The sequence below is a fragment of the Crassostrea angulata genome, chromosome 4 (genome assembly GCF_025612915.1).
Source record: "Crassostrea angulata isolate pt1a10 chromosome 4, ASM2561291v2, whole genome shotgun sequence".
Taxonomy (NCBI): Eukaryota; Metazoa; Mollusca; class Bivalvia; order Ostreida; family Ostreidae; genus Magallana; species Magallana angulata.
This window is the reverse complement of record NC_069114.1, coordinates 25853749-25881743: the sequence shown is the minus strand read 5'-3', so window position 1 is coordinate 25881743 and position 27995 is coordinate 25853749. Positions and strand designations below refer to the sequence as shown.

At 32.4% G+C, this 27995-nt stretch overlaps 1 protein-coding gene across 2 annotated transcripts; it reads right to left on the bottom strand.

The window, feature by feature from the left end:
• Positions 1-8: 8 nt before the first annotated feature.
• On the bottom strand, positions 9-22578 carry LOC128181232 (uncharacterized). Of its 2 annotated transcripts, XM_052849545.1 has the most exons (27): positions 22170-22577; positions 20311-20576; positions 19039-19134; positions 18822-18924; positions 17944-18145; positions 15352-15523; positions 14770-14865; positions 14368-14525; positions 13704-13815; positions 12940-13078; positions 11888-12602; positions 11484-11845; positions 11278-11367; positions 10880-11185; positions 10595-10755; positions 10141-10287; positions 8750-8883; positions 8178-8307; positions 7967-8070; positions 7625-7787; positions 7123-7248; positions 6533-6693; positions 3998-4103; positions 3723-3854; positions 3432-3571; positions 791-952; positions 9-370 (listed from the first exon to the last, which is right to left on the bottom strand). In XM_052849545.1, the coding sequence occupies exons 1-27, from the start codon at positions 22333-22335 to the stop codon at positions 262-264; spliced, it is 4758 nt and encodes a 1585-aa protein (XP_052705505.1). In that variant the 5' UTR covers positions 22336-22577; the 3' UTR covers positions 9-261. The 2 variants fall into 2 exon arrangements, with proteins under 2 accessions (XP_052705505.1, XP_052705504.1); XM_052849544.1 differs by having other exon boundaries at positions 11484-12602; positions 22170-22578.
• Positions 22579-27995: the final 5417 nt, after the last annotated feature.

The following is a 27995-nucleotide window of genomic DNA, read 5'->3' as shown; positions in this document are numbered from 1 at the left end:
AACACATATTTGAATAAAATGTGGTTTAATAAATATACAGAGGCTATTGAGCAAAGTTGAACATAAGCATATCTACACAAACTTTTTCTTTGTAAATTCAGGTTGTTAGCAGAATGAACAAATAGAATGATACAGAAGTCACCTCACAATAGAGTTATGAACACAAATAATATAAGCAGCACTAAGTAAGACCATTAATCATCATTCAAAAGTCTGTACTGAAAACACCGGTATGTGAGTTGAAGCTATCAACAACAGGACTTAGCAGACCGGTTTTTCCGTCATGTCCGCCGTGTCCAGGGCGTCAATTAACGGTCGTCTGCATGTCTGCAGGAGATGAGAACCTCGGAAGTCATCAAGAACAGTTTCCCTGCAAGAGAGTTTGGTAGATACGGAATAACATGGTAGTCGAAGTATACTACATATATATGGATAATATGTGGACATTTGTGATTGTGTCAATTCGTTGGTATGCAATGTAATACGCAATGTACTACAGTTTTTCAATATCCCTATTATAAAAAATTCAACATTGCAGTAAAGCGCACCCAATCTATATTGCTGCTGCATAATGTAAATACAAATCACAACTTTGAAATATGAGCATATTCATTTTGTATCCAGCATATCAAATTACGTAGAAAGAAAATAATCCTTTGAAAATACGTCAATATGCATAATTTTCTAGAAATTCTTAACTTTCTTTTTTTATGATAAGCGCAGCATTTGTCACATCTGAAAATACAAGTAAATGCTTTATGTGCTTAGTAGAAAGTTTTTAGATCCTGACCTATCATCAATAATCAGGTTCGCCATTCCACCTAGGAAACTCTCTGATCCGTCCTCCTCCGGACCCAACGTGATGGTGTACTCAGTGTCATCTGTGTTAGTAAACAGCCAGCCAGCGCTGTATCCCACACGGACGGCACTGTCATTGAAACGGACCGTAACTCTATCAACAGAAACACACATCATTTTAACGCTATTGTATTGGTTAAATCTTTTTCTTTTCCTAGTTTTTTAATTGCTAAATGTTGTGACATCATCTCGAACGCCAAAACAAATATTAATAATCACCAATATTATGTTCTAAATGTGTTCAAGATAGTCAAATACATCATATCCTGTAGCCAAACCAACGAAATTTAACGCGAAATTTTAAACCCAATTAAACAAAATAAATACAGCTATAAAAACATGCAATAATAAACACTGTATGTGATCGTATTTCACCTTAACTCCTATTGTACCTCATAATATTTAATTTACATCTTTAAAAATGACAATAAACCTTGCCAAAAAAAAAAACCCACAAAAAAAACCCAAAACAAATCAAAACAAAAACAAAACAAAACTAAAAACAACAACCCCCACCCCACCCGTGCCCCCCCCCCCCCCCACAAACCCCCCCCCCCCAAAAAAAAACAACAAGAAATGATATTCATATACAACTTCAACGACAATTAAAGGCAATAATATCGACGGAATAAAATAGAATTATTAAATCATTAAGGTAATTATCCATACGTCACGAAACAACGTCTGACGTAATTCACGCGTTATAACGTCTTATCCGTGCCCGATCTAATTGAGACGTAACATTAAAAGGTGTATTTCAAAACAAAGAAATCAAGCTGACATAGAAATTAATTCAAAACAAATATATCAAAAATCCTGACAACTGCAATCAATTAGGCCTACGGGGTATTAATCAGCGAAATAACATGACTGGGTTGTGTCGATTGCGTACTCGTTTTGAAAATATAACACGTTACACCGCTTAATTTTGTCCTGCATAAACATCAATCCATTTTGAGGTTGAATTTAATCCAATTCTTTGAACATTAATTCCTGAAAGTCCATAAACATCCAAAATGAAATCCTGATCTATATTCCAGTGCATAAGGGAGTTAAAAATACAAGGGGAAATAACTTGACCTATATTACCTTTATCCTATTCGCTTAGCAACGAGCATAGATTTATTTTTTACACAAAAAATGTTTTTAGAATTAAAATCATGCGCTGAAGAGAAGTTATTTCATTATAAGAACAGTCTTTAAAACCAGTAAAAAAAGTTTGAATAGAGGTTTTGTCTTGAAGGCATATATCAGGTAGTTAGCATTATCCATGCATGTGACTGCAATTTCTAAATACCGATCTCGATCCATAATACTTACCGATATCCAAAGAAACCATCTTTTGCGATTTAAATAATACAGATTAATCAACAGTTTGTTTAAATCATATTTTCCATTTAACAATAATCAAAACATATTTTCTAGAGTTTTAAAATAATAAACCAATGCACAGTTTTATTTTTACGGATCTTTTTTCAAATATATATATTTTAATGATTTTACCAAAAATATGCCAATTGTGATCCTGAAAAGGCCGGTCCCTTGGGTAATTTTTATTTCCAGTTGATTAAGGGCGTTAAGGTTTAAATAATATAAAATTTTTAGAGAATTCTGTATGTAAATAAAATTATAAGAGCTTAAATTCTCTTTAAAATTTATTCATTTTATATAATTTGCAAGCAGATTTATCTATTTTTTGATAAATAAGCAAGTGTAACATAAAAATTTATGTTTAGAAATAATAATTCCTTTATTTTACATAGGATATAAGTCAAAAATAATTTTGTGAAAGTCAAATTTCAGGCTTAGGCTTATATTCTTTATGTATGAGATAAGCGCCATTTTCCGCAATCGGATCTATTTTTAGCAACGGCCCTAGCTTTTATAATACCGATGGACCAGCCGACAGGGTAATATTTGATAAGAACATATCCTTAGATACACGTTTGAAAAATATGAAAAAATTCTGTACGCATTTTATTTATCCAGTGGGGTATGGACCATTACCTTAAAGGGACTTGGACACGATTTGAGATCAAAAATTTTATTTTTATTTTTTAAGTATAAAATGGTTAACTGGTGCATTTGAAATGATTGACCAAAATATTGAATGTTAAAGTCAAGTTACAAGCGAGATACAGAGGTAAGAATTTGTTGTTATGTAAACAAAGCTCGAGTCTTACAGTTGTTTACAAAAATGTAATGTAGAGAATTACCATTTCATAGACAAAATGAATTGTAAAAAACAATTTAAACTAATTCAATATCTTCATAAATACTATTAACAAAAGAAAGATACATTTGATTGAAACTTACACCAATACAACACATATGTAAAAAATGACAATATTCGAGCTTTGTTTACAAAACAAAGAATTATGAACTCTGTATCTTGCTTATAACATGATATTTGACTTTCAAATTTTGACATATCATCATAAACTTCTATATTTATCAGTATAATCATTGAAAATGGAAAAAATAAAATTTGAAAAATTTTAATCAAATCGTGTCCAAGTCCCTTTAAATAATTAAGATTTTGGATGAAAAGTGTGCGATTTTGAATTTATTACTTTTTATCCTCGTCACTGACAGACAGGACCAACCAATGACTGTTAAGGTTAGAAGGGAATGTGAGTGGATATCGCTCATCTTCTTTGTTGTCTACCACTTCAAACCCATTACCATCCACAAAGACGTCGATGTCAAAATTCTGGAAAAGACAAACAATGATAAAATGGATGTCTTTAAAATCAAATACTCGTCGTATTTAGAAAAAAATATGACAAGCAGTTGAACAAGAAATAAAATATGCAATCTCTAATAATCTAAGATACTTTTGCATATACATGTAGGAAGTTTACCTTTGTCTTGTAGTTGAAAGCTCTACCCATTGAATCTCGTGTAATGGCGACGGATAGAATTTGGCCATTTCGCCCCTTTTCGAGGACAATTTGTTTACTTTTCTCTACAAATTTCACACACTTGAACCATGCCTGAATAAAAGATTTAAAATATGAAATGTATCGAAGGTCATGACATGAATGAAACAATATCACATGATTATAACACGATGAATAAGAAATTGTAAGTCGTAAATTCATTCAGTTAATATATTAGTAAAATGAACAATGCTTACATTATGCTTACAGTTCCCTAAATGTACATCTTTGCTATGTTCAGCCATGTAAAGTGGAAATTCTTTATTTTGTATCATCAGCTTTGATATACATCCAACAATTGCTCTGAAATGATACATATGCAACATAAATTTGTTTTTTTAAGGAAATTATTATTTTCGAATAAATTTTTTATCATGGGTATTTACTCTATATTGAAGAATAAAAAATTGTCGCTTCTTACAACATGTCATTAATACCATTAATTTTTGAATTCTAATGGGAAAAAAATTGGTATTAACTGTTTTGCCCATTTCAGTGTGTCAAATCTAATTCTCATTGCCATTGCTATGTAGATATATAAATTGATATAATCATTGATTCGATGGAAATTCAAAGTTAAAACTTATTTTATTTTTAAATGCACCATACAATTTTAATGTGTCTTATGATATCAATTCTCTGCAAAATCAAATATTTTGTGAAGGTTCCCGGCATGCTTGTTCACCGATTGTCTTAATATTGTATAAAAAGATATATATCAAAGTTATTTTAGTTGATTGTAAAAGGTATCCGTTCCCATGCATAGATCAAAAGATTATAGATTTATAAATCAATGGCAAATGGTAGCTACTTCATAAGTCATAGGGAATTCACAGGGAAAATTAAGTCAGTACATAGTAGATTAAATATACATGAACGCCTTAAAAAGCAAAAATCAAAATTTGTTAAATATTCCATTATGTCATATATCAAAATTCGACAATGTAAATGTAAATACGAGGTACAAAATAGAAAAAAATGATATTTTGAAAGGTTGTTTTTATTGCCTTTTATATTTTGATATTTATATTGAACATTTATAGAAATCTGAAGTGTTGTTGCTATGGACTAAAAAGCAACAGCCATTTCTTTTCGCCAAAAGTCATATTAATATTATTTAAAATTGAGGAGCAAGCTTGGTCTTCTCAAACTAATTAATCTAAAGTATCATATTACATGCATGAGTTAGATTCTTTTAAAAGATACATAAAACAAATGAACAAACAAACTAAAACAAACACAATTTCTCATCCTTTCTACCTAATTACCATAGCATCAGTTTTCAATTTTCATATAAATTTCTTTATTGTACAGTTTTTACAATAAATGAAAATATTCCAAGATTAACTATATAGGTTCGGGGGAAAAGGAAAATATACCCTTTATATACATGTACCAAGTAATTGCCATAGTAACATTCTCAATATATCAATTAACCAACAATTTTTAAAACACGTCTTATTAAAATATTGGCATTCTTTATTTCATATTCATTCGGAGATAACTCAAAATGTTGCGATCGTTTACAGTTTTTCCTCAGAATAACTTCAAATTTGTAATTTTTTATCTTTAATCTTCTTTGTCTTGATTGTTTTAAAAAGCACTAATGATAAAAGATACTTCAAATTATAAGAAAATATACTTTTTCACAATACAGCAGTTGGTTAACATTTCCTTGTTCTAGTTACGCGAGTAAGATTCAATCAGGTTGGTTATAAATCAACACCTTACGAGTGACTCGACAGTTTATCAAAAGTTTTCACACTTGAAAATGTCAGTTTATTACATGCCATTTTTAAATATGAATCATTTCTTTCTTTTTTTTTGTCTATACTTCAATTATCCAAATCATCAAATGTACAAGATGGCTGCACACCAACCTTAGTTACGCAAGTTATATAGATGGCGGTAAAGATCATTCGCAGCAAATCATCGTTTGATTTATCCCAAAACTAAAACCTTTTTTATTAGCGTACAAAGTCTTTTGAGAGTTTCTAAGCATATTTGCATTATTAGATACCCAGAATTCATACAAAAAAAATCAATCAAGCCTTAAAGTTACACTATACTGTGGTTGAAGTACTAACTCCAGTCAATCCTAACGTCACAAACTCCCAATGGCAACATACTCTCAACTATCATTTGAAAATAAAAACATGACAACATTTTTCTTTAGAGTGGAATGATACTGAAATTGGATATACTAAAATTATATCTCTAATATACTTAAAAAAAAAACACTTTTAGATTTTCAAAATCCTACAATCATTTAAATTATACTAGTAAATGTCCAAGCCCTATTCAAATCAGTGAATAACTTATCTCAAGCTGACGCTTTCATTAACTGAGCTTCGTTGTTATTCAACAATAGATATTCATATGTACATTTCACATCTCATCCAAAAGAACAATTTTAAATATAAAGGTTATTGAAAGAGGCTAGAGTGTGACACAAAATGTCCCATACCTGCTTAACCATTTTGATTTTACAATCTGTTATTTTGTAACGTACAGTTTATCAAAATTGATACATAAATGGTGGAAAACAGAAAATTTTCTTAAATGAAGTATGCCATATTTCAAAATACTAGAACTGCGAAATATAGAGCAATATGTATTTAAGAACACGACCTAAATCTACAATTTTAATAAATCGTGCCTACCGGTAGGGGAATTGTGCAAAATCCTATATAGTTTAAAGCTTTTGACGTAAGTTGAGAGTTTTGTCATACCTGAGTTTACTCTTCCCTGATATCATTTTATTTTGAGACCCGAGTCCTCCTAGATAAATGCCATCATTAATTGAGGGTGTGATCTCCTGTGTACTGGATTCTGGGAGAAATACCTCACCTAAATTACTTGTTTTAACTTCTATGTTCTGTCCAAATAGTAACTGCAATAAAGGGACATAATCTTAAAATCAAGCAATGTTGATATCTTCTTCCTTACAAATCCACTGTCTTTATCATTAATATCATTATCTATGCATAATATACACTTCACATCTCATTCCAATTTCATTGTGAAAAAAATATATAAATATTTTGAGTAATAGGATCCCAATCGCTATTGAGAAGTAAAATGATAAGAATTTCTGACCATGTGTTTATTTAGAGCAGAATATTATTTGAATTCTATTCTATTCGTCGAATCTTTCATTGTCAACAAATCATTTAAATTATATTAATCAACCTTCATATTTTGAAAGTTTTTGTTGAACTCATTCTTTGCAGCTTCCGGGAAAGAAATTATCAGACATTGGATATAAAAAAAATGTCTAGACAGCTGTTTTGTTAAATGTCAAAAAGATTGCCATGGTTACCTTTACAAATTGCTGTCTGCCATTACAGTAGTTTGTTGAATTACTTCGAACAACAGTAGTACCACGATTGATCCGCGCCTCAACATGAATTCTGCAGTCCATTATAGAGACCAAGACTTGTAATGCCTGAGAAATTATTCAAGAGTAATCACGTTTAATTTAATCCAAAATAATGGATAGCCAAGCATTTCGTTGTAGTATAACCAGTTTTTATCGACCACTAGTATTTTATATTATCTTAAAGGACGTTCTTCAATTTTTCTTGAAAACCCATTTATTATTTATTTGCATTTGAAGCTATTAATGCTAAACCTTGGTTGTAAAATTACGTAGTTGAAATTTTCACATAGCGAAAGTAAGAAATTGTTTTTGCAAAATAATGGAATATAGGTCGCGTATGACCTTAAATACATCAAAGCTTAATTCAGAATTACATCCAAGTACAATGTAATTTTGCATATTAATAAATGACATTGCTATGAAAAATTAGCTGTAAAATCACCTGTAAGTGGTCATTGAAGAATAATAATATGCCATTTTCTTGACGAGTTTGATACTGGAAGGACATTTCTTTGATTGGATATAATTGGTATACCATATCAACGGAATACCTTACAAATCCACTACCATCAAATACCATACTTGCAGCTTTGCTATCTTTCGTACTGAAAAAATAACCCTTTATCAAATTGAATTGTACATAGTCAAATTTCTTAAACGCACGTTAATCACAGCTCTTTTAAAGTGATAAATAAAGTTATCATAAAGTATACAACAAGGAAAAATGTTTGTTGCAATTATAATCATTTTTTTAAATGTTTCAAACTTTTGATCAATATCTTACCAACTACTGTTGCAGAACTTCTTCTTAACACTTGAAGCCAAAATTCCTAATTTTTCGTCGTTAAGAGTGACGTCCGATATACAGCCTGAGAAATTATTCTTATTCTAAAATATCAGAAAAATTTGATGATCATCCTTATATCTTAACACAAACCGATTTATTGAAATCATAAGTCTTGAATATTTTGTAGAAGATCCCGCTAGTTGGATACCTCAGCAAATCCCACATTAGCCATGTGAGGCTGCTCGGCAACAAACGGAAGTCCAAGAACAGCCTTTGCTTCTACCACTGACGTGGAAGTTTCCAGGTCAGTTCTGTTCAAAAGAATAGAGCTGCCATATCTGGATAAAGAGATAAAAGTAATTTTCTTTTAATTATAAGTGTTAACTTTTGAATGACATAAAACTTCTATCATCTATTTCATTAAGTGAAATTTATCATGTACAATGTATGTCATGATTATCATTTTGACAATGTAAATTCATTAAAATGTATCATTAATGAATAATCGAATAAAGTCGTTACTCAAGAATTACACCTTATTCATATACGATGTTAAAAAGAACAAAAGTTCTACTTCCAAAATGTTGTAAATGGACACATATTAAACAGCGTTGCATATGAATTAATGTTGCATTAACATATACTTTAATTTTAAATATTTTCTTAACATTTCAAAACCAATAATTAAGATTGTATACATATACATAAATAAAATATAGTTAAATCTATTGTATTTATTAACCGCAGATAAATATGTTGTAATAGTTTATGATAACTTACTTGAAAAATTTTATATCAATCCATTTCTCTAATTCAACCTCTGTCTGTGACTTAAGTTGACCCTTTCTCTCTCCCTTTGCGTTAAAATAACTGATTTTCGGTTTCCTGTCTTCCAGTTCTACCACCCATCTTGACTGTATAAAACAAAAAAAACATCGTGAAGTTCCCTTCCTTACGCAGCACAGTTAATTAAGGCTGTCAATAAACTCCGTTCAGACAAAAAGTACGGGAAATGTGCATTATGACATCACAGTATATTACAAACCTCGAAAGTACTTATTAATCTATTTATTAATAAAATTAACTTATACTTATCTTTTCATTAAAAACAACAAATGCTATTACTTACAATTTTGATGTCCGTTATATCGTAAACACTGAAAAATAAGCGAGATGTCGTTCTCGCTGTACTACAAAATATGACGTCATATGCTTCAAAATGACGCATTAAGTTAAATCATTGAAGGCTATCGTGCAGTTTTATAGTGAAGAAAAATAAATGTCATACATTAACGGAAAAGTATAAATGAATATTTTGTTTAGAATTATTATTAGTAGAATGCTACCTATATAGTCTTATTTTCATTTTGTTAAAAGTATGCATCGTATAAAGAAGCCACCTCGGTTTTGTATAAAATATCGTATATCTAAAATCTGAGTACCTAAATAAATCACTTAATTGCAAGGGCATACACTTACCTGATCCCGACAAACCTTTACATGTGAATTTGAAATATGCTATGTAACTTAAAAACTTCTACGATCCTTGTAAAATCTTACAAATTAATTATTTTTTAATGAAATTAACCCTTTGACCTTCAAAATTATTCAACATATGCATTATAAATTACGGTTTCTACTAACAAATATTCTTATCTTAAAAAGTTCGCACCGTTTTTCAAAATCTACGATATAACATCAAGTTATTTCATAATTCAGTTGTGAATTTTGACATGATTATGCCCTTGCAATATTGAATTTTTTAAATGACCTCAAAACCACAAATACATCTGCCTGTACCATGCGACTGCCATATCACGTGACCACTATGAACATAAAATATTGTACTATTATATATATATTTTAGAAATATATTGTATTTGAGTGACTGTTATTGATTTTAAAAAGGACATGCCAGTTTAACTAAAGTAAACGTGTTTTCATCACAAAAATTTGCCCATATTTTTATTGACCGCCTTAACTGTACTGCGTAAAGCCGAAAACATATGTTTTCAATGATATTGTATTGAAATGATAGCATATGTATTACTATGTCATCTTATTTAAATGTATTTTGAAAGGTGTTAAAAAAACCTCTCCTCCATCTATTTATACTATGTGCTAAATATGAGTAAATATTTTTCTTTCTTTATCTGCATGCAGACACTTACAAATGATGGATTTTGTAATGTTGCTATTGCCATAGACTCTTTGTCAGGTTTAAGGCAGAATCCAAAAGCAGAGAACGGTGAACTGTTAGACGTGATGGACGTGACGGTGACCGGAAGTGATTCTTTACCATTCATTACCACGGAAGCCTATAAAATAATCATTGAATATAAGTTAAGAAACTTTTGATTAACGTTTACTTATTGATTACTAATAAATTATTATCATCATAAATATTCAAAATATGCATAAGTCAATGAATTACCAATTAGATGTACCTAACAGTTTTGAATATGATTTTTTTTTTGGTTATAAAATGCATTCTAGAATTAAAATTTGCAACATTTCTTATATCGTTATACAGATTTCTTCGTTCAAAGGAGATAAATATAGCCCTAAAATTGGCCACGACCATTCAGCCGTCTTAACATGAAATAACACGAAGGTTTAACGAACCGGCAGTGAACTAGCGATACGTTTAGCCTTCTGAATCTTCTTCCTAAGGTCAGCTATATTGGTCCTCAGTCTGGAAGCACTTGTTTGAATCTTGGCGCACGGGTCAACATTAAAATTCAGAACGTTTCTGGTCTCCACTCTGTTATTTCGAATTTCAGACACTATAAAAATGAAATGTGAAATGAATCATAAATAAGTTATGAATGTTAACAAATCAAGTTAAAGCTTGCAAACGGTGGAAATTTGATCTTAAAACCATGCTTGAAAGCAATATAATTTTCATACTTTTGGTCAGTAAGTCCGTGAATATTTCAGCAGTCCTCTTTGTCTCTTCACTTTTCTTTGAGGACACAGAGATATCTTCATATTGGGCTTGTTTCTCTTTCGCAATTTTGCTTAATGTTTCTGATTTATTTAAGATTTCTTCAAGTTTATTCAGAAAGGGTTCCTTAATCCCTTCAATCCTCAGAGACACTATTTTCTTCTTGTCCATGGTATCTTTCCAAATGTTTTTAATGTCAGAAAGGTTAGACACATGAATCTCTTGACTGGTCATTTGTTCAGTTAACGCTGCGTTTCTTCGTATAATATCTTAAAAAGAACATTGTAATTTTGTATAGAAAAAAATTCAGGAATAAGGAATAAAATCAACACTCTACAATTAACTATGTCAAATTATTTACCTGCTTTTCTTTTTTGTATAGTAACAGAGTCTTCAAATAAGTCAACTGATTTAGTTTTGTACAGATTTGCTCGTTCTGCCAGTTTGTCTCCTGTTGAAAATATATGAAAAAGTGTTTGACAGATCTCTTAAAACGCAAGATTAAGTGAAGTGCATTCCATAAATTAAAGGACCGTAAGCTTATTTAGAAGTTAAACTTTCACTAACGGAAATTATTAGGAATTCCAGCATTAGGGTCATCTAAACCCCAATCAATATTCCACCAGGATGATTCTGTTGTTGTTGTTGTCGTTGGAGGAGTTGTTGATAACATCTGGTTCTTGGTGTCATCAATTACAATGAAGTCATCACCACTTCCGTCAATTAGAGGGGGCATATTATCTTTATCATCAGTCAAAGGAGGAAAGTTAGACGGATGAAGCTCGGTTTCAGTCTTGATATCGTCTTCATCGTCATCTCCGCTACCACTTATTACTAATTCTACCGTCTTTGTTGTGGTTGTCGTTGGTTTTATTGCTGGTGTTGTCACGGGGTGTGTTGTTGTGGGTTGTGTTGTCGTTGTTGGCTGTATTGTTGTCGTTGTTGGCTGTGTCGTTGTCGTTGTTGGCTGTTTTGTTGACGTTGTTGACTGTGTTGTCGTTGTTGGCTGGGTTGTCGTTGTTGATAGCAGAGTTGTTGTAGTTGTTGGCTGTGTTGTTGTCGTTGTTGGTTGGAATGTGGTTGTTGTTGGCTGGGTTGTCGTTGTTTGCTGGGTTGTGGTCGTTGTTAGCAGTGTTGTTGTGGTTGTTGGCTTTGTTGTCGTCGTTGTTGGCTTTCTTGTTGTCGTTGTTGGCTGTGTTGTGGTTGTTGTTGGCTGTGTTGTGGTTGTTGATGGCTGTGTTGTGGTCGTTGTTGGTGTTGTAGTTGTTGATGGTGTTGATGTTCGTATTGCAGTTTTCGTTGTTGTTGGTGAAATTGTTGTTGTGCTTGTTATTGTAGAAGTTGTTTGTGTTGTAGTTGTTTTAGGAGAGCTTGTTAGAGGCAATGTTGTGGTTGGTTTAATTGTAGTGGTAGAAGGTTTTGCTGATGAATCAGAATTTTCCCAAATATTCCACCATGGTTTTTTGGTCGTTGTAGTTGTAGCCAAAGTGGTAGTTGATACTGGCAGCTTGGGAATTAGTGTTATATTGTCTTTGTCAATAAAGATAAAATCACTGTCTCCATCGCCGCTTGAGTCGATGTCTTGGTCTGTCTTGTTTTCGGCAGGCGAGGTGGTAGGTTGAAGGATTATATCCACATCGTCAATTTTATCATCCCCCGATCCACATCCACTTCCATCTCCGTTACCTTCAAAGGGATTTGTAACATTTGCATTGCATATTAACATACAGAACGAATAATATCCAAAGTGATGGGTGGATAATAATCTACATTAAATACATTGAAAAACGATTATAATGAAGTGACAGTGACGCGAGATTTTACTTCGTTATAAACGTAGTTAGTTATATCCGTCAAGTTTATAACATGTAATAAAGTCACAGGGAATGAAAATCTCTTCACTGTAAGCGTCAATTCATTATAAGCGTGTTCGATATAACTGTGTTTCATCGTATAATCTTGAAAATATCAAAAGTAGTATTAAAAGAAATAATCTTAGATCAGCCACTAGACTAATGCTTACCATCACAATACGGTGTACAATTCAAAATACTATCGTCAAATTCATATTCGCCAGACGCAATCAATTTACGACATCGCTCTTCAATGATGGCGTCGTCTCCCAGAAACTTTCTGAGGTCGTCTAGAACTCTGTCTATTTTCTGTTAAAATTTTAAAATAATGTTTTTGATTCGAGTGAAAAAAACACATCGCAATTGCGTTGAAATCGGTGGTGGTGCTCTCAGGTTTCAATAAAAACAATTTAATAATGAAAATTGTATCTTTGATATAAAGCGTGTCTAGAATTTATATTTAAAAGGAGTGATTCATTTGCAATATCAGACTTTATTTACAATGAGACTTTATAGTTACAAGGGATATCAAATTTAAAAATTCCGTCTAATACCGATATTCTCATGATGGTAATTCTATTCCACAAGTCCTAAAAATTCAATTCAAACGATGTAATTTTATAAAATTTTGAATTCAATATTTCTAAACGAGGCTATGCAGGTGATTTATATACGTTATGGAACTTCCTTTATTTCTCGTTCATTTTTGTATACTGCAGGTAAATGTCATAATACGACTTCATTGTAATACTGCGTTTCTCCCGAAAGTCTTTCTCTAGCTGTTCATTATTCAGACATATCTTCATATCTCACCAGACACAGGTATGCAAAGGTGTTTATATCCATTCAAACATTTTAGGTTGAATGCTACACCATATCATTATATGTTGGATCATTAATGCGTCATTACTGAAATACGATTTTAGGGCTTTACCATAATGTATGATCTCAGTCTGTCGCCACTCCGCTGAAGTTGAACCATCACCGGTATTGCACCATCTCCTTCTGTTATCTGTTTAGCTTTTGCTAATAAAGGACGGATTGTTCTAAAGAAAAATTGAAAAACCCGAATTATACAAGAACCAGAGATTGCGTAAGGTACAAGAAGTCTTTTATATAGGGAGAGAAAACTGTGTACTTTGAGCCACTGCTATCTTTCTAAAAGGACTTGAGCCACGAACACCTAAAAATGGCCCATTCTCAGATTTTAATGAAATTTTCTATAAATGTTGTTAAGGTAGTCTACTTTCATAATTGAGTGAATAGGCCATATTTGTTAGAAAGTGGTTTTAGTTCTTTATTATTCAAAGAGTACAAGTTTTTCGTTTATTTCATCAAAATCAATTGCAATGCTGATTAATACTTATTAAAATGATAAAAGAGGCAAGGGTTTTATGAGCGTACTATTACAACTACCATGTTACCTTGAAAATATTTTATATTGTTTTTTAATAAGACGTACCAAAGTTCTTTCAATTATCCCAATGACCCATAAAGTAACAACTAAAATACCATGTGTCGTTTTCTTCAATAACTGTCAATGTAGGGTGTTAATCAATTACTTTAACAAATCATTGACAATCAGTAAGAATTATTACCTATCGAGTGATTTATTGGTCATTTGTAGATAACTTGACTTTGAGTAAGCGCTGTCCACCAGCGTGCGTGCGTCGGCGCGCGTGGACCGCCGTCTTCTAGAGCGTACATTCCTATTGGATCGAGCTCGGTCTATATCTTTTTTGAGATCTGCATTATCCTAAAATTTCAACAAAGACTGATTCAGTTGTTCAGTTGCTTTGAAGGCGAAAGAGCAGATCGTTTTAACGATGAGGATCCGGGATGATCAACAAATTAACCATAAGATCTTTCTTAAAGTTTTGGATATGACTTATTAACACACAAACTATATTTGTTTAGTACAGATAATTTGCTTATATTTTAGCTTAAAAGTTTGAATAGTTTCCTATACCTCTATATATCACGGTGCATTCGGAACTCACCTGATGTGTTCGTCGAGCGTATGAGAGTTCTCTGTATGCAGAAGTCGCTAATGACCGGGACTCATTGAGGTACCTCCTCAAGTTGTCTTCAAATTTCTGTTAGAAAATTAAAAGATCAGAAAATGTACCTATGAAGATGTTTTGTGTGAATATAACAAACAAAAAAGATAAACGACACTGTAATTTCTCTAAATATTCTTTCTTCAAAATACTGAAATTGACAGGGTTTGATTTTTTTTTTCATTTCTACTATACAAATTATTAGTGGTGTGGTTTACCTATTGTATTATAAAATGTATATATAATGAAAAGGAACATGTAATATAAATTTGATTAGGCAGCTTTTAAGAATCACATACTATGTACATCGAACCCCCCCCCCCTTTATATTTTCCTATTTTACCATAATTGTAAGTGCAAAAGCAAACTTGAAATGGTAATTTATGTAAATATCTTTGAAAAACAAATTTGCAACCTTAAACGCAGAAAAAAAACCTTTTTTTAAGTAAGCTTAAGAAAAAGAACTAATTTTGTGTTTGCAGTGTTTATAACACCAGAATGTACGTTTCTCTATGAGCTTACCTTATACCTGTCAACCTTCTTTTGAAGAACCGTGTTCTTTATCCCGACATGCAATTTGACGAGCACCTGACGAGCGTGATACTGTAGGTCTCTGAGTCGATCCAGGTCCGACATACCATTCCTCACGGCATCGTTCAGTTGCAGCATGCGAGCATCTTGTTGGACGAAATTGCTTTTAGGAAAAAATGAGCTGTGATAATCATCAAAACCATTTATATATAAGGTTGAATTACTACTTCAACTCCACTGTTTCGCAATATTGCAAATGTACAATGTAGTAATGACAAGGGCGTGAGCGAAGAAAGCGGACAGGGTGCCTTAACGTATCATTAAAAATTCGTTCATATTGATAATTTTTTTCAAAATCTATACTACTATATAAAAATAATAGACTCGAATTTTTTAGCTTTAATATTAATTAATCAGAAGAGTACCGTCTTTTGTTTTATATATTTTGAATATTTTCGGTACTTGAAGATTACCAATTTGTTTTTATTTTTTCTCAATCAAGCTTCGTTAATTAATTATCAATGAAAATTCCTCCAAAAACTCCGGAAATTATCTGAATTTTTTTGGATTTTACAATCTTGCGCATGCGCATTACATTCACGCTAAATCACCAGTCTGGGCGGACTTCGAAAAACGGAGTAAACGGAAGTGATTTCTCAAAAGAAAAAAAAAATACTCCGAAAAAGGAGTTCGGCGCATGCGCAGTTAATCAAAATATCCCATTTTTACGTGAAAACAGGGCACTCAGGAAAATTGATTGTGCAAAGCGGATTATTCATATGCAGGTCTGAAAATACGTTTAAATGCATGCTTTATAAGACATGTTTCAACAGAATGTATTTGGCAAAAATATACGTTCGTTGGCCAAATCAAATTTTATTTGCTGTCAAAGTTTTTCAATTCTGTTTCCGATGACGAAGCCATTAAAGTGAATAAATTAATGTTTTTTTCCATGATTTCACTATAATTAAAGATAATTTATGTGCTAGGGTGTGAAATACACTATTACTGTTAGTTTTTTTTAACCCGTTTGTAGTCATTACACCGTTCTTTTGATCACGCGCTGACCCGCCAAGTCGGCACTTCTTAAAACCTTGTATACATCGTAATTTTGTCGTATTAAAAAAAAACATCATCCATATTAAAGGCTTGAATACTTACAATAGTGCAACAATTAATTTTCAATTTCCATACTTCCAAGTCTTAATTTGAAGTCCGATTTTCTTATCTTATAAGTCCTGGTCGACCACGTATGAGTTTTAATATTTGTATGTATTTTTCCTGTTGTTTACCGAAACATTTCCACTTTTTTAAAAAAAAGTATTATTTTAAGATTAATCATTTCTGAGTCCTTTCCATATTTTTTTTCACGCTTCTGAAGGATTTCAATCTATTTTTCAATCACGTTTTAACGAGAAAGGGAGGCAACTCTCCATTATTTAAATTAGCTACAAAACGGAAGTTGAGAAAATCGCAATGCATGACGGTGCCAAATACTCCGTTTGCGGAGTTTACTCCTTTTTCGGAGTCCGCCCAGACTGATCACGGGAGGCTCTTTATTTTATGTTTCCACAATATCATATTTGCATGGATAAACTTGGAAACGATAAAACATAATGCGTGTTAATTTTCATTTTTTCTGTTCACCAAAGAAAATACGGGAGATAACTCTAACACAGCGCATTCACTATAAAAAAAATCCCGAGAGTTTCGAATGTCAACATGGTGTGCAAAAAACGTTGTTGAAATACATGTATGTTGAATTCTGCGATTATAGAATTAAACTTTTCGAACTTGAGAAAGGTACATGTATTTACAGCTTTAAAAGGGTTTGTTGTGAACAATTTGACTGTTATTTTCAATGCAACTTTATTATTTTTCTCCAAAATCGTTTTGGAGCTATTTTGCAATTTTCTGCTACATTACGGGTAAACAATGGTAAATATGGGAGGCATTTTAACTGTGGTGAAGGCCTTTCCCGAAACACAGTTAGATTATTCCAACTCAGCAGAGTGCAGTGAAATTAATAGCATTATTGTAGGCTTGAAGTTTGGTTATGCAAATGGCAACAATATACGGTGTTTTGATGTATCTATTTTGTAAATGCCTGGTATCGTTTGCATTGTCAACCCATGCAAGCACGGGTCAAAGTCTAGTATATAGAATCTATATTCTTAACACTGTCATAGGTTCTATAAATATTGACACAAACTGATGTTCTGTCCCAGTATTCAATAAGCTTTAAAAACTTCAATATACAAAAGCATTATTTGAAAACCCAATATACACAAGAATGTTATCCATTTGTAATACAACTTTCTAACGTTTCATAAAAATTCCTCCAAAGTCCTCAGGCTACGGTCCAGAATATTGCATAGCATTTGACTGTATAACTGACGTCTTGTAATTTTTCATTTGTATTTTGCGAATAAATCAAAGCGCTATAACATTATCCAAAGTAAGCACACAGTTACATAAACCCAATTGAGTACAGTAACAATCATAAATTGCTTTCATTTACACTGTGACTTGAGAGGGGAAAAACATAAAAAAATAATTTTAAACCATGGACTAATTTCTTACATCTTCATATCCATGATTTTTGACAAAGTGCCATTTACAAGATGGCACTGGTCGTTGACTTTAACCATCTTGTCATGGTTTTTGCGGCCTCTTTCCCAAATCATGGTCGGTTTCTGCACTAGAAGAGCCGGTGCTGGAGCCCCATGCTGTTTTAGTTTGAGCATCACCATTCTGGTCAGCTGTGACACATCGAGAATTACATCTATAAAATGAAATTTATGTATTTTGCACTCAATTTCAAAAACCTGCACCAACAATATTTATTTTTCATGTTATAACTTTTACGTTCTGTCTTATTTACATTATAACTCTCTTTTTTAATGCATTACACAATTAGTTTGCCTTGCTACGGTTAAGAGTGTTTTTCTCAAGAAGTAAGTAAAAATCTTGTGCTTTTTTTCAATAAAATATTATCGTTTGTATTACATTTAAAATAGCAAAATTGTTTAAACAAAGAAAGATAATTCTAAATCTTAAAAATATACATGGCAGTATATAATATTTTAAACTGTTCAAGGATCTCAAGGAAACTGGGCGGTTACAAATTTACACAAACATCTTCAAACCTTGCTTAAAAGAATTCACTCATCACTTTTCAAAGAGTCAGTTCACAGTCAATTTTTCGTTGATTTTGTCAAAATTTAAACATTCTTGTGAACGTTATTACTAAAATGATTTGTAAGATAAGATATATGTCTCCAATGAAAACATCGTTGGAACGCAAATTTATGAACGCAGGGTATTACCACGAAATATATGATAATCATTCAGAATACAAGAAGGTGTAAGAATACACATTTTCATATAACTCTTAACAGTCTTAAAAATGTTTCATGATTGTAAAAAGTTTTTATGTAAATTTAGCGAATCTGAAATACCATATGCGTTGTTATTTTCCTTTGTGATTTCTTGCAACTCTTCTCTGACTTTCATTATACCCTCCCTGGCAGACATGTGGGAATTTTTCCAATCATACTTCATCTAAAATCATATCTCAGATATTAAAATTTCGCGAATTATATATTTTTTTTAAATATCAGAGATATTCCAAACTTACAATATACATTGCAGATTACAATGAAAAGTTGTCGTTACCTCTTCCAGTTTGCGTTTCATTTTTTCAAGGATATCTGTAAGGGTTCTCTTTAGTTTACTCACGGAATTGGCTATAGAGGGATGCAATTTTCCTTCCTAAAATGAAGGGATAGAGTTGAAATACATTTAAAAGAGGTCATTTGGTGAATGAATGGCTATGTCTTCTAAATATATAAAACTACTTAACTAATTACAACTGAAATCAAAGTAAAATAAACTACCAGATAATTAGTTGTATTATGTTAAACTACAGTTGTGTTTGATGTGATACAGTTTTATATCTTTAAAAACAACTTTTTCTACCCCTCCTCATCGGTAGAGGGTGCTGAATTGTCTACAATGATTAAACAACACTAAAAGTTATTTCAACATTCTATTTATTAATTATGCGCAGAGGAAAGAAATTTGTTTTTTGTAAGGGTACTAAAGTTTGATAACTTCATCAGGTAGATTAACTGTCTTTTGATTTCGTTTTGCAATATAGTAGTCTGAAGGAAATATATGTCTTAGTAACGGTCTATAGGGCTTTGGTATATTTATTTCAAAAGACAATGATGTAAACATATTAGATATCGGTCATTCGACAAAAAATCAAAAATTGCAAAAAAAGGAACCTGCTAGAGAAACAAAATCTCTTTAGAATCAAAAGTAATTGAAAAGAGATTAAGGTACAATTTACATCAGAGAATCAATGTACTAATATGCGTCTCCAAAAAACCTATAAGATAAAGGCAACTTTTTGTTTGTATTTGAAAAAAGACACTGTAAGGTACACATGCATACCGATTAAGGTAAGTAGAAAAACCACCTGCAGGACATTTGATACGTTTGATTCTTTTATTTAACTCTCAGGCGGGTTTTATGTTGAGACTGGAGTATAAAATTATAGTTTGATATTCGCATTACAAGTATTTTAACAAGATGAAAAAAAAACTAGTGGCATGAAGAAATTATTCCCTTACAAGTCTCCTTTATTTTCAGCATAATGTAACGGGAGATACAATGAATTGCATCACATAAGCATTGAATGTTTTTTTTGGTTTTTCGGTCCTTTAACAAATCAGACCGTGCAGAAGTGCTGACAAATTGAATACCGCGCGTTAGCGCGATAAACGCGCGGTATGATAATTTGACAGACAGACAGTCGGACAGATGGAGACAGAGAGATCCTTTAAAAAAAAAGAAAGAAAAAAACCGCATTATTTTGCTATGAAAAAAGATTCTCCCATCCAAAGTATTTGTCTTCATCATTTCTATTTTGACAAACCATACCAATCGTGCAACAGCATCTGGCAGTTGGGGATAACGTTGTTGGTCACGTGATTGATATACCACGTGATGTACTGATGGGTCTGATGCTGCCATGACGTCAAGAGAGCGTTGTTTGGGTTTAACATGGTCTCTGTTCCGGTGCCCACTCCTTTTCCTGTGTCTTCGCCTATGTCTTCGTCTCTGTCTGTCTGTCCCTTTAGTGTTGGGTTGTGTTTGTTTCGGCAGTTGGTCAATTTTTCTTTCAGTTTCATCTTTGTATACACAGTCTTCAATATACAAAAAAAAACAAGTTTCTTGAAAGAAATGAATTTTAAAATCATTACTACTTGCTAGTAGTATCAATTAAAAAATAGTTAAACTTAAAAATGTTAGTTCAAATGTTGTCTTAAGTAAAGATAATATAATTTTACATGTGTAAATTACATGTGTATGTGTGTGTTGGGGGAAGGGGTAGGACATAACTCTACACGTGTAAACTGTGTACTCTTATACTACAACAAAAGAATTTATATTCGTTCAGTACATTTTGAATCAATACTTATTTAAATCAAGTATCAATGAATTCTATTATTGGTATTTAAATATCGCAGTTCTATAAAGTTGATGGTAAATGTAACAGGCTGGTAATTTTTATAAAATGAGTTTTTAAAAAGTGTTGACTCAGATAATGCAATCGCCGTGATGGACTCCGTAAAATAAATGTTTAGTAATAATCTTCATGGGAGAAAAGGTACACATTTATCAGCTGTTTTGTATGATAAACTTAGAAGATTGTCATTCTCAAATGTATAGAGAGATATGCTCTTTAAAATTCCCTTCATTTATCTTTAAAAAGGTAAATGAATCCAAGCTTTAACGTGTTCGTTGATAAATCCATTAGGATTTTACGGTAACAGTTAAGAAAACACTGTTAAAAGAAGTAAACCCTTGTTATCAAATTTTTATCGAAAGTGAAAAAAATAAGTTTAGGTTGACTCAGTCGTACGTTCTTGATCGTCCAATAGCAAGGTAGAAAATGTGGTACGATTAACTTTAAATAACTCTGGGAAAATGTCAACAGTGATGTTTCCCAACATTATGCACTGACCCTCCAATTGTCACAACCTTGTGTCGATGACACGATATTGGGACCAGCTGGGGACTAGGGGGGCTTCTAGGCCATGTAATTACGTGTTTAACAAACTGATGATTTGGACGATTTATTTATAAACCAGACCTTGATAAAAAGTACAAAGTACCGACGTGAACAGCTTCGTATTAACGTGTTGATAATATTCAAATCTCGATACGATACAGATATGTAATGTCGGTAAAGTAACTAGAGGGTCTAAAATCCACTTATACATTTAAAAATTTTGTTTTGAAGTCATGTGCCAGGTAGCATATTAATACATTCATAAAATCCAGCATAACTTTATGTGATCGATTTAATTCTCAGCATTCTTAACCACAATCCGTAGAGCCAACATTTAAGTTTCGTCAAAAACGTTCGAGGAATCCCCTCGTTGTGGTTTGAGAGTTTTAACTATGACCTCACAGGATTCCGTGCCTGGGCCAATTTACAAACATTTAAATATTCCATATAGTGTACTGCGATTTTCATATGATTCATTTCATAATATTATGTCCTGTTTATTTCATTTGATCATGGTTCAGGTGATATTTTTTGTAAACGTCGTCTTAATACGCATGAACTTACAGTGCCAAAATGATTAAGCAAATATGTCTTATTTACTAAAAGAACACACTCTGGAGACATATCTTTTTTTTATTCACGCTTGCACTACAAACTAAGAAAAAAAGTCATTCATTGACGATTTATCTCAGGTGTACAAACACAGACCAGGAATGTGTCTTACCTGTGCATTTTATGTTCAGTGTTTCGGCAAGTTGGGATTTTGTGTACAGTCCTCGTACAATGGATTTCCTTGGCACTTCAGATACCCTTCTCCCGTAACTAGTTGACAATTTCATACACAATAAACATCCAATAACCAGGAACAATACACACGAGGTTCGCTGCATGTTTGAAGGTAAAAAAAGGTTAATTAAAATACAGGTAGAACGCCGCACTTCCCAATCACCTCACGAAACATGCTTTCCCGTGAAACTTTTTTCCTCGTGTTGTGGGTCACTACTGGGAATAATTAGATTAGCGTTACGTCACTGTTGTAATATTTTTAAACTCTAAATATTGTCATACTACATAGGATTGCCTATTTACACTTCGTGTCATTCAACCTTTTGAATTTTTTTTCGAATAGCGGTACGACGTCAATTTAAATTTCTTTTAAACTGCAGTCAAAAAATTTCAATAAGGTGTTTGACTGGTTTCAAACTAGTGGCATTGTTACTGCATCCAGACACAGAACCAGTGTAAAAAAAACGTTCAGGGGGCTTTTGTTAAATGGATGATAATGCATATAGGGCTTTTTTTATAAATCTTTTAAAGCAGAAGTGTTGTTATGGATTAAAAATGTGTAATGAGGACACATACAACAAAATATGATAATACCCTTTATCATATATTAGTGTTTTAATTACAATAGACAACAATATTTAGTGATTGTATCTATATAAATTTATTTTTTTTCCTATAGAGTTTAGAACATAACAATTAATATATATACATGTAATTTCTGATACTACATTAATCCATTTATCACTATCTTTTGACATACTTAATGCACAGTGAACAAAATAAGACGCATACAATCAAATTTTACTTCATTTATAGTTAGAATAAATTAAGCTTACTTTGTCTAAAGGTACAAATTTGAAAAGCATGCGTATATGATTTAACGGTCGCGATCTTTTAACCTCTTTTATTACCGGAGTAAGGATGTGATTCTGCTTGAATGAGAAAGCAACAATTTTCCAATCCGGTGTTTCAATTTAAATGAATACGTACCTAGAAAAAAGCCATTTTCTGTTTTCTGAAAGATTCTGATTTCAGAAACAGTGATGGACACAATTTAAACAAATACATCACAAGTCCGATCATCCCATCGAGAAAAATGTTTTATAGTGTTGTGAATTTGTAGTGGTAAGGGATATATTCTTTCTTAAAAGAAATGTCTAGTCTATGGAGGCATATTTCTGCCCTTACATCCGAGATAAATTGTGTCAACATGCAAGAAAATTATGTCAACATGCAAGAAAATTATGTCAACATGCAAGATAATTATGTCTACATGCAAGACAATTATGTCTACATGCAAGTTACAAATCTTTTTTAAGAGAATCTGATTTTTATATGGGTAAAATCACTTATCTGACATCATAGATGCAACATGCAACATAATTATGACAACATGCAACTTATTCAAATGATCATGCAAGAACATTATGTTACCATGCAAAATATTTATGTTAACATGCAAGAAATTTATGTCGACATGCAAAATAATTATGTTGACATGAAACTTGTTTATATCAACATGCAAAATAGTTATATTGACATGAAACTTGTTTATGTCAACATGCAAGTTAATTATGTTAACATGCATGATATTTATGTCAAATGCGGGAAAATTATGTTTACATGCAGATTTTTTTAACGACAACATGCGAAATAACTTGCATGTTGACATCGATAACTTGCATGTCAACCTAATAAACTCGTATGTTGACATGAAAAAGTCGCGTGTCGACATAAATAAGTCGCATCCCGTCACAATTAACTTGCATGTTAACATGAATATCTTGCATGTCAAACTAATAAACTCGCATGCTGACATAAATATGTCGCATGTCTACATAAATATCTCACATGTCAACACATATAACTGATATAAGTCGCATGTTGTCATAATTATGTTGCATGTTGCATCTATGTTGTCAGAGTCTAGCATTAGTCAGTCATTTAACCCTATTAAAATCAGATTCTGTAAAAAGATTTGTAACCTGCATGTCATCATAAAAATCTTGCATGTTGACATAGTTATCTTGCATGATGACATAATTTATCTTGCATATAGGGGGCAGAAATATGCCACCATACATATCATAAGCAACTGCTTAAACTATCATGCAAAATATAGGATCATGTCTTCCGTTCACATAATCAGCAAATAACATCACTCAAATAATCATTCAAACCTCGGGGTTTATTCAAATTCTTCTACCAATTTATAATTGGTTCCTTAGGTTTCCGTATTTTAATTTTAATTCTACAACAGTTCTTGCCGAGATCAAAGAGATGCCGCGGACATTATTCTCCAATATACAACGAACGTCATCAGTAAATTATCCGATCAGAAATACCTATTTGTCTCGCACTGATCATGAAAGTATAACTTCAAACCGTAAAAAGTTTTAAAACCATGTCAATTTCACGTGTTAGTACCAGTCAAAACGATGTGTATTGCCCCAAATGTTTATTTTTAAGAGATCAATGCGGCTGTTCCTAGGACCTCCCTAGCACATTTTCACTGCGTGTTTTTACATAAAATATATAACGTGTAGTAGTAATAATCGTATTAAATTGCCGTTAAAACATTAGGAATATAACTCAAAAATTTCACAATTTTGATAGAGGGCCTCATGGACATCATAATCATGCATTTAGTTTTTAACAAATATATACAGAAGTAGAGAAGAAGATTTTCTAAGCTTTAATACATTTTTACTATATGGCCATATTGGCCCCACCCTAGAGCCAGAAACCCTGACCCTGGGGCCATAAATTTCACAATTTTGTTAGAGGGCTTCATGGACATCATAACCATGCAACTGGGTTTTTCCTCACATGCGTGGGAGTAGAGAAAAAGATTTTTGAAAATTTGGCTTTTTTTGCATATTTGGCCCCGCCCGTGGCACCCCAAGGGTGGTAGAGCCATGAATTTCATAATTTAGCTTCTTGTTACCACAGAGATGCTTCACACCAAAAATGGTCACGATTGGCCTGGTAGTTTTCAAGAAGTTAAAAATGTAAAATTGATAACACACGACGACGGACGAAGACCAATTGCAATAGGTCACTTGAGTGACTCAGGTGACCTAAAAATTCAAATTGGCTATTAATTTTAACAAGAAAATTTTATCTATACATGTACTAGATTGTGACATTGGGTTACCGTTACTGCAATATAGAACATCATCAAAAGTTCCAATAAGTGACTTCACCATACCATGTGATAGGAGAGGCCAACATCACTATTCAGTTCAATTCATTTATTGACAATTACCATGTCGATATACAGTCATGAATATATACTATACTGTATAATTAGGTGCTGGAAACTACATTATATATAGGCCTTTACATGTGACGAGAGTATAAAACTTCACTTCAACATGCAACTACAATATATTATGTGACAGAGTATGTTAACTTCACTATCATGTAACAGTGGAGGTTAGCTTCAGTTTAAATTATAATGTAACTACTTCACATGTTATAAGTGGTAAACACTTCTTTATTGAAAATCACAGGAACCAAGCCCGTTTTAACATTAATTTCAATGAAACCATAAATAAATCTTTTTTTAAGGTTACATTGAAATTAACGTTAAAACGGGTTTGGCCCCTGTGATGAAAATGGTGGGAAATCTAACTGAGGCCCAAATGAATGGAGTATTTCCTATACAAGCTTTGAAATATTAGGGTTAATTCTAAAATCTTTTAAAATTTTATTTGAACATTTACTTGAGAAAATAAATATCAAAGCTCGATCGTACCCAATAGAGAACTAGATATTAATACGATAAATCTGTATACCTAAATTCTTTTCAATATGCGTAACCTCTGCGAAGAAAATGAACAAAAACTACAATTAATTGAAAATTTTCTATGTCCAATATGCAAAACTCTGTCAGATATGGTGCAATCATATCAAAAATAAAACTTGACCTAGATATTATTATGAAAAATCTATGTACCAAATTTCATTTCAGTATGATCATCCTCTGCAAAGAAAATTAACGGGAAATGTTGCATGGTGGACCGACCAACCAACGGACAAACAGCAGCAAAGCAATATGCACTCTCTTCTTTGAAAAGGGGGGGGGGGCATAATGAAAACGCAACCTCCAAGTAATAACTGACTTTCTTTATTGTTAAAACCATGCAATATTTTTACAGTGAGCAGTAACCATAAATATTGAATGTTATAATTTGATTATGAACACCTTATATTTAATTGTACTGCTTGAATGATGAAATAAAGGTGAAAGAGATAATGAACATTTTTGGCATTGGAACAATAGTTTTTTTTTAAATAGTACAACACAGGTAACAGCTAACAGACACTACAGCAAACTCTATTCATCAAGAGAACCAGTGGGCATGTTCACGAAAGTATCTTAAAATTCGTCTTAAGACATGTCCTAAGACATATCTTAACACGAATCTTATGACCAATCTGAGACATATCTTAGGATGTTTCTCGAAGCTATCTCAGACGTGTCCTAATTTAAGACATCTTAATTTCAGTTTGTATGTAACCTTACAAGAAAAACAGTTTAAAACGATGATACAAAATACTGTTCTATTTTTTGGAATGTATTTTTTTTCAAACAGAAATCATAATTTGGGTACATACATGTATATCATTAATAGAGTAAATAAAATCGTCTTAATAAAGTATTTATATTTTCACATAAGTATTATATAAACTGTGCAGTGTGTTGAGCATTTGGTCGATATTGATTTACGGTATAAGCGTTGTAACGAAGCGGGGGAGGGGGTGTTAAAAGAATAATACATGTACACATGTATATATATGAATCCTGTGTGTCTATTTCAACTTTACGAAAACTCCCAAACTTCATATTCTTCCCCATCCCTTTCCCACCCGATCTTGTTAGAGAGAGAGAGAGAGAGAGAGAGAGAGAGAGAGAGAGAGAGAGAGAGAGATATCTTGTGAAACGTTCACTACATTATTGTTCTTTTGGATTTTTTATCTGCCTTTAATCCAATAATGTAAGTGATTGTCTTCAATATTATAGAATTTTAACATGTAAATAAAAACTTTTAGGAAAAGCTAATGTATGTAAATGAATGGTTCACACAGCAGTCAACATACACTTGTAAAAGCACGTATATCTTGTTTACGTTTTTATATGATCAGCCAATGATATTGGTAATTGGTTTTAATTCGCGCCAGTTTTAAATCATCCGTCCGTCCAGTTCTGTCCAGTGCCTATTCATTACATTATACATATAGAGTGAACCATAGCCATGTCATCAAGAAAAAGAAATCCTAACTTTTCTGAGGCTGAAATTCAAATCATTCTCAAAGAAGTGGAGAAATGCAAAGGAGTCTTGTTTTCGAAACTTTCGACGGTAACGACAAACAGCACAAAAAACCGAGTATGGGAGGCAATTTGAGAAAAAGTCAATTCCTGCAACTCATCCCGACATGCCAGGAATGTGGATGAGATACGAAAGAAATGGACAACATACATGTCAGAAACAAAAAAAGCAGCAAAACAAAGAAGAGAGCTAAAAAAAGACTGGAGGAGGACCGCCGCCGGCTGATCTGACGCCTCTTGAGGAGTCGGTGATAGGTATAATTGGGGACACGTCCATTGACGGAATTCCTGGGGGTATTGATGTTGGAAGGGAGACAGAACTCGGTACCGCAACGCCCGGTCCATCCAATATGAGAGAATCAGCTGATGTACCTGTAGTTGAGGCTGCATTGAGTCCTAGACTTTATCACGGTAAGTGAAAACAATTAT

Coding starts and splice junctions, on each gene's coding strand:
- LOC128181232 (XM_052849544.1), bottom strand. CDS start 22,335: ATGCAGCGAACCTCGTGTGTATTGTTCCTGGTTATTGGATGTTTATTG. Junction 19,135..20,310: donor CAGATGCTGTTGCACGATTG/GTATGGTTTGTC, acceptor CCTTCATTTTAG/GAAGGAAAATTGCATCCCTC. Junction 3,855..3,997: donor TAGGGAACTGTAAGCATAAT/GTAAGCATTGTT, acceptor TCTTTTATTCAG/GCATGGTTCAAGTGTGTGAA.